The sequence below is a fragment of the Pecten maximus genome, chromosome 5 (assembly GCF_902652985.1).
Source record: "Pecten maximus chromosome 5, xPecMax1.1, whole genome shotgun sequence".
NCBI lineage: Eukaryota > Metazoa > Mollusca > Bivalvia > Pectinida > Pectinidae > Pecten > Pecten maximus.
The window spans coordinates 45,606,238-45,625,584 of NC_047019.1; the positions used below are offsets into that span (position 1 = coordinate 45,606,238).

The window sequence follows — 19,347 nt, forward strand, 5'->3', positions numbered from 1 at the left end:
ATTGTGGTACAATGACAATGGTATTGATCACCATTCTGATTGTGGTACAATGACAATGGTATTGATCACCATTCTGATTGTGGTACAATGACAATGGTATTGATCGCCATTCTGATTGTGGTACAATGACATTGGTATTGATCGCCATTCTGATTGTGGTACAATGACAATGGTATTGATCACCATTCTGATTGTGGTACAATGACAATGGTATTGATCACCATTCTGATTGTGGTACAATGACATTGGTATTGATCGCCATTCTGATTGTGGTACAATGACAATGGTATTGATCACCATTCTGATTGTGGTACAATGACAATGGTATTGATCACCATTCTGATTGTGGTACAATGACAATGGTATTGATCGCCATTCTGATTGTGGTACAATGACAATGGTATTGATCACCATTCTGATTGTGGTACAATGTTAATTCTGTACTGTAACATGCTGTGTGGCCATTACAAGTGTACTTTAGTGTTCTTTAAAATAGAAACTAGAGCTCTGCCAAATATTTGTAATATGACATAAAAAGGGGAACTCTTTACAACACAATATTCTTTGTACTATTTCCCTTAAAGTGACAGCTGAGGATCTTGATAGACGTGCCAGCCAGTGTATCCGTGTAGTTTAAAAAGATCCAGCCATTACTGTTGTTTTATTATCAGTAATGGGATGAGATTAAACTATGACAAACTGACAAGCTAACATTTAGTCCAGAGTTGTACCTGTTTTTGTATCCCGTGTACAGACCAAGGTTGACTGGGGACTGTTTTTGTATCCCGTGTACAGACCAAGGTTGACTGGGGACTGTTTTTGTATCCCGTGTACAGACCAGGGTTGACTGGGGACTGTTTTTGTATCCCGTGTACAGACCAAGGTTGACTGGGGACTGTTTTTGTATCCCGTGTACAGACCAAGGTTGACTGGGGACTGTTTTTGTATCCCGTGTACAGACCAAGGTTGACTGGGGACTGTTTTTGTATCCCGTGTACAGACCAAGGTTGACTGGGGACTGTTTTTGTATCCCGTGTACAGACCAGGGTTGACTGGGGACTGTTTTTGTATCCCGTGTACAGACCAAGGTTGACTGGGGACTGTTTGTGTATCCCGTGTACAGACCAAGGTTGACTGGGGACTGTTTGTGTATCCCGTGTACAGACCAAGGTTGACTGGGGACTGTTTTTGTATCCCGTGTACAGACCAAGGTTGACTGGGGACTGTTTTTGTATCCCGTGTACAGACCAAGGTTGACTGGGGACTGTTTTTGTATCCCGTGTACAGACCAGGGTTGACTGGGGACTGTTTTTGTATCCCGTGTACAGACCAGGGTTGACTGGGGACTGTTTGTGTATCCCGTGTACAGACCAAGGTTGACTGGGGACTGTTTTTGTATCCCGTGTACAGACCAGGGTTGACTGGGGACTGTTTTTGTATCCCGTGTACAGACCAGGGTTGACTGGGGACTGTTTGTGTATCCCGTGTACAGACCAAGGTTGACTGGGGACTGTTTTTGTATCCCGTGTACAGACCAAGGTTGACTGGGGACTGTTTTTGTATCCCGTGTACAGACCAAGGTTGACTGGGGACTGTTTTTGTATCCCGTGTACAGACCAAGGTTGACTGGGGACTGTTTGTGTATCCCGTGTACAGACCAAGGTTGACTGGGGACTGTTTTTGTATCCCGTGTACAGACCAAGGTTGACTGGGGACTGTTTGTGTATCCCGTGTACAGACCAAGGTTGACTGGGGACTGTTTTTGTATCCCGTGTACAGACCAAGGTTGACTGGGGACTGTTTGTGTATCCCGTGTACAGACCAAGGTTGACTGGGGACTGTTTTTGTATCCCGTGTACAGACCAAGGTTGACTGGGGACTGTTTGTGTATCCCGTGTACAGACCAAGGTTGACTGGGGACTGTTTTTGTATCCCGTGTACAGACCAAGGTTGACTGGGGACTGTTTTTGTATCCCGTGTACAGACCAGGGTTGACTGGGGACTGTTTGTGTATCCCGTGTACAGACCAAGGTTGACTGGGGACTGTTTTTGTATCCCGTGTACAGACCAAGGTTGACTGGGGACTGTTTTTGTATCCCGTGTACAGACCAAGGTTGACTGGGGACTGTTTGTGTATCCCGTGTACAGACCAAGGTTGACTGGGGACTGTTTGTGTATCCCGTGTACAGACCAAGGTTGACTGGGGACTGTTTTTGTATCCCGTGTACAGACCAAGGTTGACTGGGGACTGTTTTTGTATCCCGTGTACAGACCAAGGTTGACTGGGGACTGTTTTTGTATCCCGTGTACAGACCAAGGTTGACTGGGGACTGTTTGTGTATCCCGTGTACAGACCAAGGTTGACTGGGGACTGTTTTTGTATCCCGTGTACAGACCAAGGTTGACTGGGGACTGTTTTTGTATCCCGTGTACAGACCAAGGTTGACTGGGGACTGTTTGTGTATCCCGTGTACAGACCAAGGTTGACTGGGGACTGTTTGTGTATCCCGTGTACAGACCAAGGTTGACTGGGGACTGTTTGTGTATCCCGTGTACAGACCAAGGTTGACTGGGGACTGACATCGACAAACTACCGTGCCTAACGTTAACAAGGATCTCTTTGTATTCACACACAAAAATCAGGAACGATAATTAAAAGAAAACCTAATTTCCACCGTTATACCAGCCTAATGTGTTTTTGTACAGATATACACATGTTCAATACGCTCAAGTTGTTTTCGACATATAACCTGTGCTGTTTTCACCTGTGTACCGTGACACAACAGACTTCCAGAGAACGTAAAGCAGAATTGGCAATGACACGGGATGCCAAACAGGAATAGTAAACCAAGCTAAAAAGTCATTGACATGCTCCAAAACTTCAGGCGTGAAACAATACACGTGCAATTCCTACATTAATGAGAGTGTCGGCCAAACGGGCCAATTTCCTCGACTATGTATAGTGGGAAATACATGCCGCACTGATACTTCTGTCGATGGTAATCATTTCCAGGTGGGTATTCCTGCCTCATCCAGGTGTTTTCACACTTTTTAATCGATTTCCAAGAGGGATTTGCTCCTTTTGTTATGTTTTAGACGGTTAGATGAGCTGACTGCCGCTGTGGTGATTACCGTAACACATGTATGTACCCATTGTTTGTATACCTGCCCCAACCACCAGTTTCTATTTTTGCAATGTTTACTCATTGAACCGTTCAATATGTCTTACAAAGTACGTAACCGATTTGAAATATGCCTGGATGTGCCACAGTGCCCTCCACCGCGGAAACACGTTTACATAACCATACTCCACAGTTCGGTCGAACCTCACCACCAGATGGACATTAATACCATTGTTTGACCTTCGGATTAACTAGATTGACTGACATGTTACAGTGCACGGTACTTACCTGGTCAAGTTTGCATTCGTCATTACAGAAAAGAGATCTGTCTCGGGATGTGAGAGTCTGAAAATAAAATCAGTAGATTTAGCCAAAAAGACATGCAAACAAATTCAATGAAGATTATAGTCAATATTACACAGTACAAATCTGTGTTCCAGCCCCGTAATTATAGTCAACATTACACGGTACAAATCACTGTGTTCCAGCCCCCGTAATTATAGTCAACATTACACAGTACAAATCTGTGTTCCAGCCCCCGTAATTATAGTCAACATCACACGGTACAAACTGTGTTCCAGCCCCCGTAATTATAGTCAACATTACACGGTACAAATCTGTGTTCCAGCCTCCGTAGTTATAGTCAACATTACACGGTACAAATCTGTGTTCCAGCCCCCGTAATTATAGTCAACATTATACAGTACAAATCTGTGTTCCAGTCCCCGTAATTATAGTCAACATTACACAGTACAAATCTGTGTTCCAGCCCCCGTAATTATAGTCAACATTACACGGTACAAATCTGTGTTCCAGCCCCCGTAATTATAGTCAACATCACATAGTACAAATCTGTGTTCCAGCCCCCGTAATTATAGTCAACATTACACAGTACAAATCTGTGTTCCAGCCCCCGTAATTATAGTCAACATTACACGGTACAAATCTGTGTTCCAGCCCCCGTAATTATAGTCAACATTACACAGTACAAATCTGTGTCCCAGCCCCGTAATTATAGTCAACATTACACAGTACAAATCTGTGTTCCAGCCCCCGTAATTATAGTCAACATTACACAGTACAAATCACTGTTCCAGCCCCGTAATTATAGTCAACATTACACAGTACAAATCTGTGTTCCAGCCCCGTAATTATAGTCAACATTACACGGTAAAAATCTGTGTTCCAGCCCCCGTAATTATAGTCAACATTACACGGTACAAATCACTGTTTCAGCCCCCGTAATTATAGTCAACATTACACAGTACAAATCTGTGTTCCAGCCTCCGTAATTATAGTCAACATTACACAGTACAAATCTGTGTTCCAGCCCCCGTAATTATAGTCAACATTACACAGTACAAATCTGTGTTCCAGCCCCCGTAATTATAGTCAACATTACACGGTACAAATCTGTGTTTCAGCCCCCGTAATTACAGTCAACATTACACAGTACAAATCTGTGTTCCAGCCCCCGTAATTATAGTCAACATTACACAGTACAAATCTGTGTTCCAGCCCCCGTAATTATAGTCAACATTACACAGTACAAATCTGTGTTCCAGCCCCCGTAATTATAGTCAACATTATACAGTACAAATCTGTGTTCCAGCCCCCGTAATTATAGTCAACATCACACAGTACAAATCTGTGTTCCAGCCCCCGTAATTATAGTCAACAGTACACAGTACAAATCTGTGTTCCAGCCCCCGTAATTACAGTCAACATTACACAGTACAAATCTGTGTTCCAGCCCCCGTAATTACAGTCAACATTACACAGTACAAATCTGTGTTCCAGCCCCCGTAATTACAGTCAACATTACACAGTACAAATCTGTGTTCCAGCCCCCGTAATTATAGTCAACATTACACAGTACAAATCTGTGTTCCAGCCCCCGTAATTATAGTCAACATCACACAGTACAAATCTGTGTTCCAGCCCCCCGTAATTATAGTCAACATTACACAGTACAAATCTGTGTTCCAGCCCCGTAATTATAGTCAACATTACACGGTACAAATCACTCTGTTTTACCATATAATTGTTGGGATGTAGTACATACCGGAACATTTTAATCTAAGGTACACGTATTTCTGCTTATAGCTGGCTTCGTTAATGAATTGGACAACAGGCGGTCATTTTTTAATGTATAAATAATATAAGGCATGTAGAAAAACAGTCCTGAACGTCAAAAACTCATCGGCATCGCATATTTTTGTCTCGAATTACAAACAAACGCCTGTGCCATTCGGGTCTCTGACTAACAGGGCAAACGAAACACAGATCTGGAGAACGCCATGTTGAAGGTACACTTATTTGAATTACGATAGCGCAGCTCACTTGTCAGCACAAAGTTGATTCCCTCGCTTTTAGAGACGATGTTCGACTGAGGTTTCAGAAATGGCTGCCTTAGTTTACTGGTAATACGTACTCTTACCTGTTCCATATTCCGACAGACGACTCGTTATCACGATATTCCGACAGACGACTCGTTATCACGATATTCCGACAGACGACTCGTTATCACGATATTCCGACAGACGACTCGTTATCACCATATTCCGACAGACGACTCGTTATCACCATATTCCGACAGACGACTCGTTATCACCATATTCCGACAGACGACTCGTTATCACCATATTCCGACAGACGACTCGTTATCACGATATTCCGACAGACGACTCGTTATCACCATATTCCGACAGACGACTCGTTATCACCATATTCCGACAGACGACTCGTTATGACAAAGACATGTACGCGACCTCTCCTTGTCATTCAGCCCGAGTAGCTATATTCATATACGAAACACGTGTACCTCCTGTACCCTTGAAAATTTACATTTTTTAAAATCATGATCACAGATGGTTCAATGGTACGTCATTCTTTAATAAGAGTAAAACCCACCAAGGACCACTCTATTTACAAACACTTGATTTCTTTTATTTTGGAATTACATGTTTTACGTTAGTAGACCCATGAGGTACTAAAAAGCTACACGCAGTCGACATCTTGGCGCGTGCACGACGAGAAGAAAAGCCGCGTAAGTCATTTAAATGCCATGATGACACAACACGGAATCTTAAAATAGTAAACATTCCGTCGACTGCCCGTACATGCGGGTTTGTGTTTCGTGTGGGTCACCAGGGTTCGATTTGCCGTGCTAATGACATGTTCACGCAATTCCACGTGGGTCTGCGATGACGTCACACCGTCCAGACATATCCGTCCTGTTAGCGACCTTGAGAACAGCACGTCCTTGCACTGTCCGATATGACCGCCGATCGCCAACTAGATTGGTCGAGGTGAAATCACATGTGCCTTTGCTTTGGAACATAATCTGTGCAAGTTAACTCATTACTTACATAGTTATGTTCCAGTATCCACGCACCTGTGGGTACAGATTCCCCGTGTACAATATAATGTCGATGTTGTCGTGACCAAGTGAAGAAGTAAGTTAAACATGTGATGGTACACGGACCGTAGTCAATACATCCAGTCTCGGCACCACTAGGTCGTCATGTTGGTCCTGAACCTTATATATTTGTAACACTTCCACACTATCTCGAAAATCGCTTGATGTTCGGCACGTGTACATAAACACGTATCTTCTCTACGTGTACCATGTTATATCAGTTATAGGATGTGGTATTATTATTAAAAGTGACGTAGTAATAAAACGTCACATAGATCATGTGTTAGGCCTTAACCCTGATTGCAATCCTCACAGCCCATTCTTCACTGCGCAACCGCACCCAAATTGTTTGCGAGGAAAAAAGTTGAAAAGAGTTAGCCCCGAACAAATAAACAATAACAAATAAGTTGTAACACAAATGGAATAACAAATAAATGACAACCAAGGGCTTCCATATATCTTACTCCCTCGCCAAACAGCATGTCCGGATTTACAAGGCGTGATACCTTTTGTGTACATAAAAGACTTCCTTACATGCCCTGCCCCTATATTCTGTATTATCATCGCCTAATTCCGGTTATGTTGATAACAACGAGAAACTAGTTTAAACTGTCGCCAGTCGTGTGAAGACGTACAGCCGTCTTAAGACAAACCCAGGCTGTTACCCCGCCGTGCGGAGCCATTTCTCCAGCCCCTCGCCCGAGTGTGTCAGTGTGACGCATACTTCGTCGTCACCTTCGGGGTCAGTTTCCTTGTTACATAGACACACAACAAACAACTATTTCATCTCTGTTTCCGTGGCGTAATGGTTTTAACCCCAACCTTTAGTAATTACTCGACAATTTGAGTGCGGCTATTGCTTGTCAATTTGGCAACACTTTTTGTCACCTTTTCGCGAAACGCTGTCACTCACACCACCTATAACCGTCCGACGACAATCTCTTTAAACACAAGAGGAGATAACCCCATTAAGCTGGGATAGTTGGTTTAATGTTATTTGTGTCCTTTTGTCCATTTCCAAGATCGTGGTCCTTTGCTGTAATGTACTTAGCCAGACACTGCTGTCTATACTTGTCACCGATTGTACAGATGTCGCTGCTCCAGACACGGACGGAAAGTACATCTCTGTCGGCCCGGAAAGTACATCTCTGTCGGCCCGGAAAGTACATCTCTGTCGGCTCGGAATGTACATCTCTGTCGGCCCGGAAAGTACATCTCTGTCGGCCCGGAAAGTACATCTCTGTCGGCCAATGTCTCCACACTACAGGGTATAGCGGAGTACATGTCTGTCGGCCGATGTCTCCACACTACAGGGTATAACGGAGTACATCTCTGTCGGCCAATGTCTCCACACTACAGGGTATAACGGAGTACATATCTGTCGGTCGATGTCTCCACACTACAGGGTATAACGGAGTACATCTCTGTCGGGCGATGTCTCCACACTACAGTGTATAACGGAGTACATATCTGTCGGTCGATGTCTCCACACTACAGGGTATAACGGAGTACATCTCTGTCGGGCGATGTCTCCACACTACAGTGTATAACGGAGTACATCTCTGTCGGCCGATGTCTCCACACTACAGGGTATAACGGAGTACATCTCTGTCGGTCGATGTCTCCACACTACAGGGTATAACGGAGTACATCTCTGTCGGGCGATGTCTCCACACTACAGGGTATAACGGAGTACATCTCTGTCGGCCGATGTCTCCACACTACGGGGTATAACGGAGTACATCTCTGTCGGCCGATGTCTCCACACTACAGGGTATAACGGAGTGCATCTCTGTCGGCCGATGTCTCCACACTACAGGGTATAACGGAGTACATCTCTGTCGGCCGATATCTCCACACTACAGGGTATAACGGGGTACATCTCTGTCGGCCCGGAAAGTACATCTCTGTCGGCCGATGTCTCCACACTACAGGGTATAACGGAGTACATCTCTGTCGGCCGATGTCTCCACACTACAGGGTATAACGGAGTACAACTCTGTCGGCCGATGTCTCCACACTACAGGGTATAACGGAGTACAACTCTGTCGGCCGATGTCTCCACACTACAGGGTATAACGGAGTACATCTCTGTCGGCCGATGTCTCCACACTACAGGGTATAACGGAGTACATCTCTGTCGGCCGATGTCTCCACACTACAGGGTATAACGGGGTACATCTCTGTCGGCCGATGTCTCCACACTACAGGGTATAACGGAGTACATCTCTGTCGGCCGATGTCTCCACACTACAGGGTATACGGAGTACATCTCTGTCGGCCAATGTCTCCACAGGGTATTACGGGGCACTTGTCTGATGACAACGATTTTAACTTGCAAAACAGTCTAAAGAAACGTTTGTGGACACTTACTGAAACAAAGAAAACAACAGGTGTGTCCTTTCTGACTGTCATTTCAGTTTGAAAGACAACAATTTGGATCAAAGAATTATTAGGATGTCATAAACGTTCAATGCTTTGGCCTTAATCGATGTTATAATTCGCTAAATTGTTATGGATGTTATAATTCGCTAAATTGTTACGGATGTTATAATTCGCTAAATTGTCACGGGTGTTAAAATTCGCTAAATTGTCACGGGTGTTATAATTCGCAAACGTGTGCAAACGGATGTCTGTAATACGCCAGTTTGTTACTTGCGAGGGGTGTTCGATAGCTCGTAAGAGTAATTCGCTAACTAGTAACTGAGTGTTCTTTAGTTCGTAAGGGTAAGTTCTAATTCACTAACCAGAAATTGAGTTTTTGCTAGCTCGTAAAGGTAATTCGCTTACCAGTAATTGAGTTTTTGCTAGCTCGTAAGGGTAATTCGCTTACCAGTAATTGAGTTTTTGCTAGCTCGTAAGGGTAATTCGCTAACCAGTAATTGAGTTTTTGCTAGCTCGTAAGGGTAATTCGCTAACCAGTAATTGAGTTTTTGCTAGCTCGTAAAGGTAATTCACTAACCAGTAATTGAGTTTTTGCTAGTTCGTAAGGGTAATTTACTAACCAGTAGTTGAGTTTTTGCTAGCTCGTAAGGGTAATTCGCTAACCAGAAATTGAGTTTTTGCTAGCTCGTAAAGGTAATTCACTAACCAGTAATTGAGTTTTTGCTAGTTCGTAAGGGTAATTCGCTAACCAGTAATTGAGTTTTTGCTAGCTCGTAAAGGTAATTCACTAACCAGTTATTGAGTTTTTGCTAGTTCGTAAGGGTAATTCGCTAACCAGTAATTGAGTTTTTGCTAGCTCGTAAAGGTACAAATGTAATTCACTAACCAGTAATTGAGTTTTTGCTAGTTCGTAAGGTAATTCGCTAACCAGTAATTGAGTTTTTGCTAAATCGTAAGGTAATCGCTAACCAGTAATTGAGTTTTTGCTAGTTCGTAAGGGTAATTCGCTAACCAGTAATTGAGTTTTTGCTAGCTCGTAAAGGTTATTCACTAACCAGTAATTGAGTTTTTGCTAGTTCGTAAGGTAATTCGTTAACCAGTAATAGAGTGTATCATGTATATTTTTTATGAGATCTATTTATTTACTAATCAAATGTGAAACAGATTAAGACTGAAGCCCATAAGAGAGTCGAAAACAGAAATAAACAATATATTTGTATCAACTTCTGACGACTGACGACTGACGACTCGATACTCGATTATCGTCGTCCTGAGTGTGGTATAATATATGTATGTCACACAACTTTAAACACGCGTCCTGAGTGTGGTATTATATACGTATGTCACACAACCTGAAATAGGTGATGGCATTGACAATGTGATATGATAGCAGACTTCCTGTTATTTTTATCGCCATAGGACAATTCCATTTCCGAGACGTCTAGGTCGAACTATCTCTTCAGAAACGCAAGTAGCAGAAATGTCTCCTGGTGTTTACATTTCTCCGGAATCAGCGGCCTTTGTTTTCAGGACTCGCACAACTAAATAACTGACTATATGTTATTACTAGTTACCCCATCCATTCATCCGCCTGTTTGAAGTGCAAATGATGTGAAATTGATATCAAATTAAAGTTTAAAGGGTTTTTTCTATGGGATAAATGTTGTTATTGAATAGGTTTAATGTGCAATGGGGAACCCCCACCTGGGGAATTCCCGCCTTTTACATCTCGAATTCTACGTAATTCTATTTTCAGTAGGATTGTATATTTTTTATTTTCCAAATCTCAAAAGACCCTACTCTTTATTCTCGTATATAGAAAGTACCCATTCCATATGCTATTTACTCAGGAAAACAGCTACAAACCTAAGAAGCAAATTTTCCTCTTGGACTTGGTTCAGGCGAAACACCAGCTGATTGGGTCAATAACGAAGTCAGTATAGCTTACGAACTAAGAATTCACTTAGGTGCATTAATGAGTACAATTTATATCATGTACATTTTAATCACACCTAGTGAATGAAATTTGAAATAATTGTCAGTGTAATGTGTTCCGTAAATTGTGTCCATCACCGCAAGTTGTTTTTATGTTTTAGTTCGGAGAATGAAAAGAGAAGTTTAAATGTAACACGTGTTCGACTATATTAAGAACGTATATATCCAAGTCATCCCCAAAATACAATACAACAACAAACAATGACGGGACAAACACGTTTCGGGAAAATACCACCAGTAGCAGATAACAAGAAATGGAAAACGGGACATACTAACAGCTAAATTCGGTAGATCCTGGTAGACACGTAACCGCCGGATAGAGAATGCTCCTAATAAACCATCAATCGGGAACAGTGACGTTTGCTAATATAAACCTGTTCTATATTTTTTTCAATAAACTTTAATTTCTTTGATAAATGTAACAAAATAAAACATATGCCAATTAGTTACTGATATAATGGGGATAGATGTAAAAACGAATCGAATTAATGTTCTATTTTAAAAGTGGAAAATTGGAATTGAAATGAAGATTAATCGTCCATTGTCAAGATAGGGGATGCAAAAACAGGAGGCGCCACGAGAGTATTGTATAATTTATAGAGGATATATCTAACCGTGTCTTCAGTAATATCAAAATATTAACCACATGAGTGAAATATATTTGTTATTACTGAAGACACTCACTAGTGAAAAATATCTCTTTTATGAAATGAATAGTTTTCGATATTTCAGTGATTAAAATGTAATAAATATAATTATGTCCCACAACTGTTAACAGGCGCCCTGAGTGTTGTATTAAGTATCACAACCGTTAACAGGCGCCCTGAGTGTGGTATTAAGCATCACAACCGTTAACAGACGCCCTGAGTGTGGTATTAAGCATCACAACCGTTAACAGGCGCCCTGAGTGTGGTATTAAGCATCACAACTGTTAACAGGCGCCCTGAGTGTTGTATTAAGTATCACAACCGTTAAAGCGGGCGCCCTGAGTGTGGTATTAAGTATCACAATCGTTCACAGGCGCCGTGAGTGTGGTATTAAGTATCACAACCGTTAACAGGCGCACTGAGTGTGATATTAAATATCACAAGCGTTAACGGGCGCCCTACTTATGGTATTAAGTATCACAACCGTTAACAGGCGCCCTGAGTGTTGTATTAAGTATCACAACCGTTAACAGGCGCCTTCAGTGCGGTATAACATACAATGATAATGTAGTTTGGTGTTTTATAGTTTTATATCTAATACGAAATTTTGCTTAACTTCATCACAGAGATTCGATAAGTTGATGATAATTTGTGAAGTCGATTGATTTCATAATGAGAACAAGACAGAAACACAACACCGATAAGAATGCGCGATTTTAACGTGAATAGAGTAATACAAATTACCGACAGGTACGAATGTGGAAACACCGTATTACATGAAACGGCACTGGTATCTGTTGTCGACAAATTAGCAGCATATAGGGTTCGCTTTAGATACACTTTCTATCAGATTTGAAGTTAAAAACTTGTCAATTATTAAGGAAAAATTATAAGTTTTTAAAGTGAATACCTATTCTAGGTAAATTTTCCCTTTTTCGGAGGAGGACATTTTTTATAGCCTTAAAAATGGAGAAAAAAAATTCAGCTCGCGCCTACGGCGCTCGCATTATCCCTAAATTACTGGACCCCGCTTTCGAAAATCCTGGGTCTGCGCCTGATCCCGAATGATTGAAAATTTTCCGCCGGGAGGCTTCGCCCGCCTAGAACCCCCTTAAAATGGGAAAAAATTCGGCTCGCGCCTACGGCGCTCGCATTATCACTAAATTACTGAACCACCCTTTCGAAAATCCTGGATCCGCGCCTGGTGAGTCATGTTTTACTATAAATAATATATCTTCATTTGCGTAAATAACTTAATTTGTATTGCATAAATTATCACGGGGATGTTGAAATGATGATTATTGCCGAACTTTGCGGAGATGGCATACGTTTTGTATAGTGCGTAAAATTTAAAGTTAAAAAAAAAAAAAAAAAATTGACGACTTCCTACGCCACTGCTGAGTAAACCTCTGAGAGTAAAAGGCAATGTGATGATTCTCGTAACATAAAAGACGGGTTTGTTTTCATCTATCACTGTATAAAAACCCCACACGTGTCACTCTGGTCACACTGACCGGGTAGACTTGTGACTCGGCCTACAGTGGTCAAGGGCAAGAAAAACACTAGTTATCCGTGGGAAAATATTTCTCATGAAAACACGGACGTCTTACAAACAGTTTGTACTCCGTAGCTAAGGTAGATAGTACCATGTGCGATTCCACATTCAAAACATCTTCAAACGTTTGTTTTTAATTAAAGTTCAACAGATACACTATGCCGGCAGGTGGAAGCTGATTCCATCTCATGTCTCACGAAAAACTAACAAACTAACTCTGACCATTTACTCGTTCCGGAGTCATGTCGGAATATTTATTTATCTATAATGAAACATGAGTCGAATACGGCGCGATATGTTTGTAACCCGTCTCCGCTCGCCCGGGGACTCTTTGCTACTACTTCCGGTTCAGGATGTGGTGGGTGTCAGATTCTCGCTCAATCGATCCTGAAGAAGAAGTACACAACACATCGACGACGCCGAGTTCCGATGGTTCGGCGGCAGTTGGTTTTGTGGCATCAAGAATAAAGTCTATTTTGGATACTTTGATATTGACATGTTATTTATGATATTTAACGACACGTTTTCCAGAAAATGCATATCGCTGTAGGTTTACACGTCAGACCACGGACATGATTGTATTCCCTCCACGGTGAATGTTAGGAGGAACTGACAATACACGGCGAATGTTTAGACCTGGTCAGGACGAAGCAGACGTTTACACCAGACGTGTGTTTACAGGGGACGACGAGCACCTCAAACTGGAAAACCACTGCATTCACTCGATGCAATTATTTCATAACCTTTCGTCTAACGGCAAATCGGTTAAACGGTTTGCTATGAAAATATATCTCAGACAGGATGACCATAAATATAACCAAACCATCATCATCATCGTCGTCGTCGTCTTCATCATCAGTAATATAAGATTACTAAACAGTCATACTTTGCGTGGTTTACGTTTTATTGTTGCTTTAACCTTCGATAAATTCTTTACATTAACAATATCAAGACAAATGCTCAACAATGGTCATTATTGTCATTTCTTTATTTCCTCCAAATTGAAGAGTTACAAAAAGAAATATGCATGTACATTGTTGTCAAAATACAAATCAAATATCATCAATTGGATAATTACAGAAATGAAAGGATAAGGTAATACATTATGAAATAGTTAAATAACTACAGAAAGAAAGGTCACATAAGTAGCAAGTAATACAAAATTATTGCAAAGCACGTGAAGCCTGAGGTTTCCAGCAAAGTCCTCTCAGGCTTTCACACGCATTAACACACACGAAGTGTGTCGCCAAACTATCTCCGGGTCCATCTAATGTCCCCAAACTATCTCCGGGTCCATCTAATACTCTCATGTCCCCAAACTATCTCCGGGTCCATCTAATACTCTCATGTCCCCAAACTATCTCCGGGTCATCTAATACTCTCATGTCCCCAAACTATCCCCGGGTCATCTAATACTCTCATGTCCCCAAACTATCCCCGGGTCATCTAATACTCTCATGTCCCCAAACTATCCCCGGGTCATCTAATACTCTCATGTCCCCAAACTATCTCCGGGTCATCTAATACTCTCATGTCCCCAAACTATCCCCGGGTCATCTAATACTCTCATGTCCCCAAACTATCTCCGGGTCCATCTAATACTCTCATGTCCCCAAACTATCTCCGGGTCATCTAATACTCTCATGTCCCCAAACTATCTCCGGGTCCATCTAATACTCTCATGTCCCCAAACTATCCCCGGGTCATCTAATACTCTCATGTCCCCAAACTATCTCCGGGTCATCTAATACTCTCATGTCCCCAAACTATCTCCGGGTCATCTAATACTCTCATGTCCCCAAACTATCTCCGGGTCATCTAATACTCTCATGTCCCCAAACTATCTCCGGATCCATCTAATACTCTCATGTCCCCAAACTATCCCCGGGTCCATCTAATACTCTCATGTCCCCAAACTATCCCCGGGTCATCTAATACTCTCATGTCCCCAAACTATCTCCGGGTCCATCTAATACTCTCATGTCCCCAAACTATCTCCGGGTCCACCCTAATACTCTCATGTCCCCAAACTATCTCCTGGTCCATCTAATACTCTCATGTCCCCTAACTATCTCCGGGTCATCTAATACTCTCATGTCCCCAAACTATCTCCGGGTCATCTAATACTCTCATGTCCCCAAACTATCTCCTGGTCCATCTAATACTCTCATGTCCCCAAACTATCTCTGGGTCCATCTAATACTCTCATGTCCCCAAACTATCTCCGGGTCCATCTAATACTCTCATGTCCCCAAACTATCTCCGGGTCATCTAATACTCTCATGTCCCCAAACTATCTCCGGGTCCATCTAATAAGTCCATCTAATACTCTCATGTCCCCAAACTATCTCCGGGTCCATCTAATACTCTCATGTCCCCAAACTATCTCCGGGTCATCTAATCCTCTCATGTCCCCAAACTATCTCCGGGTCCATCTAATAGGTCCATCTAATACTCTCATGTCCCCAAACTATCTCCGGGTCCATCTAATAGGTCCATCTAATACTCTCATGTCCCCAAACTATCTCCGGGTCATCTAATACTCTCATGTCCCCAAACTATCTCCGGGTCCATCTAATACCCTGATGTCCCCAAACTATCTCCGGGTCATCTAATACTCTCATGTCCCCAAACTATCTCCGGGTCATCTAATACTCTCATGTCCCCAAACTAACTCTGGGTCCATTTAATGCTCTCGCCCCCTCTCCAGTAATTGGTAGTTTATATCCAATATAATAATTATTTATTCTTTTGTTGTAATTCTCGGCGCTAAAGGGTCGCGGTGTTTTGTAATTACTTTGAGGCGATGAATTAAAACGATTTGCTGTATAGAGCTCATGTCGACAGAATTGGCGCGCATACACTGGCAAACGGTGCCTTCAAAACTACTAGAAAGCTGATATCAAAGACTGAAAAAGGATGTTTTCTAATACAAGCTTCATTTATAAAGAATTATCCTAATTTTCTGTGACCTGTTTCACTTATTAAGCCTGCGTTTACATAATTTATAATTATGTGTGTGTCTGATTTATGCAGATGTAATTCAATAAATCAATCCTGGTATGTGATGCGGGATACGATCGATACTCCACGATAGGCATCAGAAAAATGGCGCGTCCGCATGGATAAAAATCAGGTTTTAGTTGAAAAGCTGGGTACCTGACGCAGAAAAATAAAACATCGTTCAAAATAAAACTGGGCACGTAATAATTTCAAACCTTATAAAGAGTACGATTTTTAACGTTCTTATTGCAGCTAATTAATTCTTATCAATTGAATGTTTAGTTTTGAAATTTGCCTATAAATATTCAGTCATTTTCTTCAATATGATTATGTAATCGTGTGTTGATGAGATGAAGTTTACAGAATCTACCCCTCAGTATTGATTAGAAGTATCTGGTTTGTACAATCATTTATTGGAAATAAAGTGGTGATAACAAATACTGATTAAAAAAAGAGTTTTCAAGTAGGGAGTATATAATAACATAGTAGGGAGTATATAATAACATAACGAGATTCCATTTATATAAATCCCCTACATTTAACAATAAACCTGTAAAAGCTTACTACGACAATGTAATTCACGCCTTCTTCCTCCACAACCTCCTCACAACAGGGCTCATTAATTTACAAGGAAATTAGTGTTCTCTGTTCAATATCAAACCCAGAGCCATCCATGAAATGGCGAGGTTCTGGTTGATTTTTTTTTACCTATAGAACGGTGTAATTTGGGTACTGACGCTGAAAATAGGCCATGATTAAATTTTATGTGTAGCCAGCTAGGTGAACACTTAAACAGATTAAAAGAAGTCATTGTGGTAATGATAGATATATCAAACTAAATTCTGGGATAGAGCTATAAATTTGGGCTATGTGTGTGTATATGTATACGTTAATTAGCCAACTTAGCCCACAAGCTCATCCCGATAAACACCACACATTTTATTTATCCTATTTTGAATAGGTCCCCCAACCCCAATCCACCCTGGTTTGTTTTTGTTGGTTTTTTTTTCAAAATGAAAGTCGTTTGTGTACTTTTCAAAATTAGAAAAATACCGATTTAGCTTTTTTCTTTCTTGTTTTTTTTTACTGCCTATCAACAATTTTATACAAAGTTTGTTTATAGTTAAACAGCAAACAAAAACCTTCAAATGCAAAGAAAACATTTAAAACTGTATAAAATACTTTCCTAATGTAAATGTCAAATGCATGACAATAATAAAATATCACTGACACAAAAACTACATGAAAGTTTCCTTTTTATTATAAAAAAAAACCAAATTCTTAATTTATAAACCTGATGTTATCCGACACTGGTAAATATAGTAAAACTTTAAAAATTTAGTATTCCCTCCACAAATTACGTTTACATTAGCGATTTCAAACCGTTACGTTGGAGTTTTAGTCAAAACAAATATTAAAGCCTCTGGCAACCAAATTAGTTATAATAGAGAAAAAAGTCTCTTTGAAGACAGAATCGCAAGCTGAGGGTGATGGGAGACGCCCCTCTATCCGGATAGGGGAGGGGAGTGCTGTAGGGAGGGGGAGATGTAAGGAAAGCGGTTAAAACGTGGTCCTGATTATCTGGGATCAGTGACGTAGTGTCGCCCGACTCTCGCCATACCCCCTCCTCCGAGGTGTACAACTTGTAGGAATATGATACCACCTGCCACCGGTCGGGTTTAGGGGGTCAGATATATCGGGGCTGGAGAAACCCATTATCTTTTTAAATAGGGGAACACAAGGGGAAATGAAATAGAAACACATGTCAAAATATATATTTGCATGTACATGTGTACATGTAAGTGTGTGTTTTATAATGGGTTGGAATCTGGTGTATATGTGCATTATACACAACATGCCTTGTCGGAGAAAAAATGCACATTGTTACTGAAAACAATTTTACAATATGCGCTTTCTTTTTTTTTCTTTTTCTTTTTTTTTCTTTTGTTTTTTTCTGGCCAATTAAAAATAAAATCATTTCTTCGCCAATACAGCCAAGTGCTAAAGGGCTGTTAGCAGTAAATGTCAGATGTCTGTAACGGGATTATAGATCCCATCATTCTTTATCATTCTGATCAACACTTGACCGCTCCCTATTCCAGCAAGGATCCGAATGGTAACCCACTGGTCATTCGACGTGGGTTCTAATTCTTATAACGAGCACGTGTCATCCTACGGATGTCCACTGTTGGTCATCGTAAGTCACGACAAATTAACTCTGATACTGGGGAGAGCCAGCATTATTGGTTTTACATTGGACTAGAATTCTGAGTAATTTATCAAACACTTGGGACTGTCTGTACCCTGTTCACAGACTAACCATAACTAATGAAATCATAAATAATTGCATTGTTTCTGAGGAGATGATAAATAAGATCACTTGAAAGACTGGCGAGTGTCAATGGTTGAATAAGTAACCAGAATGATGTGTACCACGTATACACTTAGTGTCGCCACGATTGCCAGGGAAACCCTATCTACGGGATGAATTCATTGTAAATGGTCCAAAACGGTTGCAAATCACTGTTGCTTGGCCCTAATTTCCATGTGCTATGATGCTCCATAGTAAAATAGCCTTATCGACATTACACGACTGGCTACCAATACAGACTCTCAAATTTGGAAAGGCCATGTGTTTATTTTAAAGTTTAAAACAATAGAAATAGTAAAACGTCAACTTACCAGGCTGGTTTCACATGATTCCTTACATACACTTTCAATAGACTGTCCGTGAACACATTGTAACATCCACAGAATCAAAATGGGTGCACTAAATACAAATATATTTGACATTGCGGGTACCGTTACAACGCCATGGTGATACAAGTCTACTTCTAAGTCACTGTATGACCGAGAACGTCAGCATCAGATACATCCAACGCTTACTACTGCTTTACTACGGGTCGAGAGCGCGCCAGATTATACACGGGCTGGCTGCACTGTGTGAGGGGAGGGGTAGGCTCCCACGGTCCCTCCTACCAGTGACGGTGTCTCCAGTTTCTGTCGGGAACCCTACTTACACACGCATGTTCGATTGTTGTTTGCCGTAGTGCGGTCACATTCTTGTTTGCATTGAATGTAAATATATGATCCTATTGTCAAATAGCTGTCAAATATATCAAAGAGATGTATATAGACCGCTCACTGACCACACACACTGGAATACCCGCCGTTATACCCGGCGGCCAGTAATACCGACAGGACCTCCGCCAATAAACC

At 41.4% G+C, this 19,347-nt stretch overlaps 1 protein-coding gene across 1 annotated transcript in view; it reads right to left on the reverse strand.

Moving 5' to 3' along the window:
• The window catches only part of LOC117328480 (proto-oncogene tyrosine-protein kinase ROS-like), a 132,407-nt gene extending 113,321 nt beyond the window's left edge, over positions 1-19,086 (reverse strand). The window contains exons 1-2 of the mRNA XM_033886014.1: positions 18,811-19,086; positions 3,411-3,467 (exon numbers count right to left, since the gene is read on the reverse strand). Coding sequence (XP_033741905.1) covers positions 3,411-3,467; positions 18,811-18,921 — 168 coding nt within the window. The 5' untranslated portion in view covers positions 18,922-19,086. The remainder of the gene's footprint in view (positions 1-3,410; positions 3,468-18,810) is intronic.
• Positions 19,087-19,347: the final 261 nt, after the last annotated feature.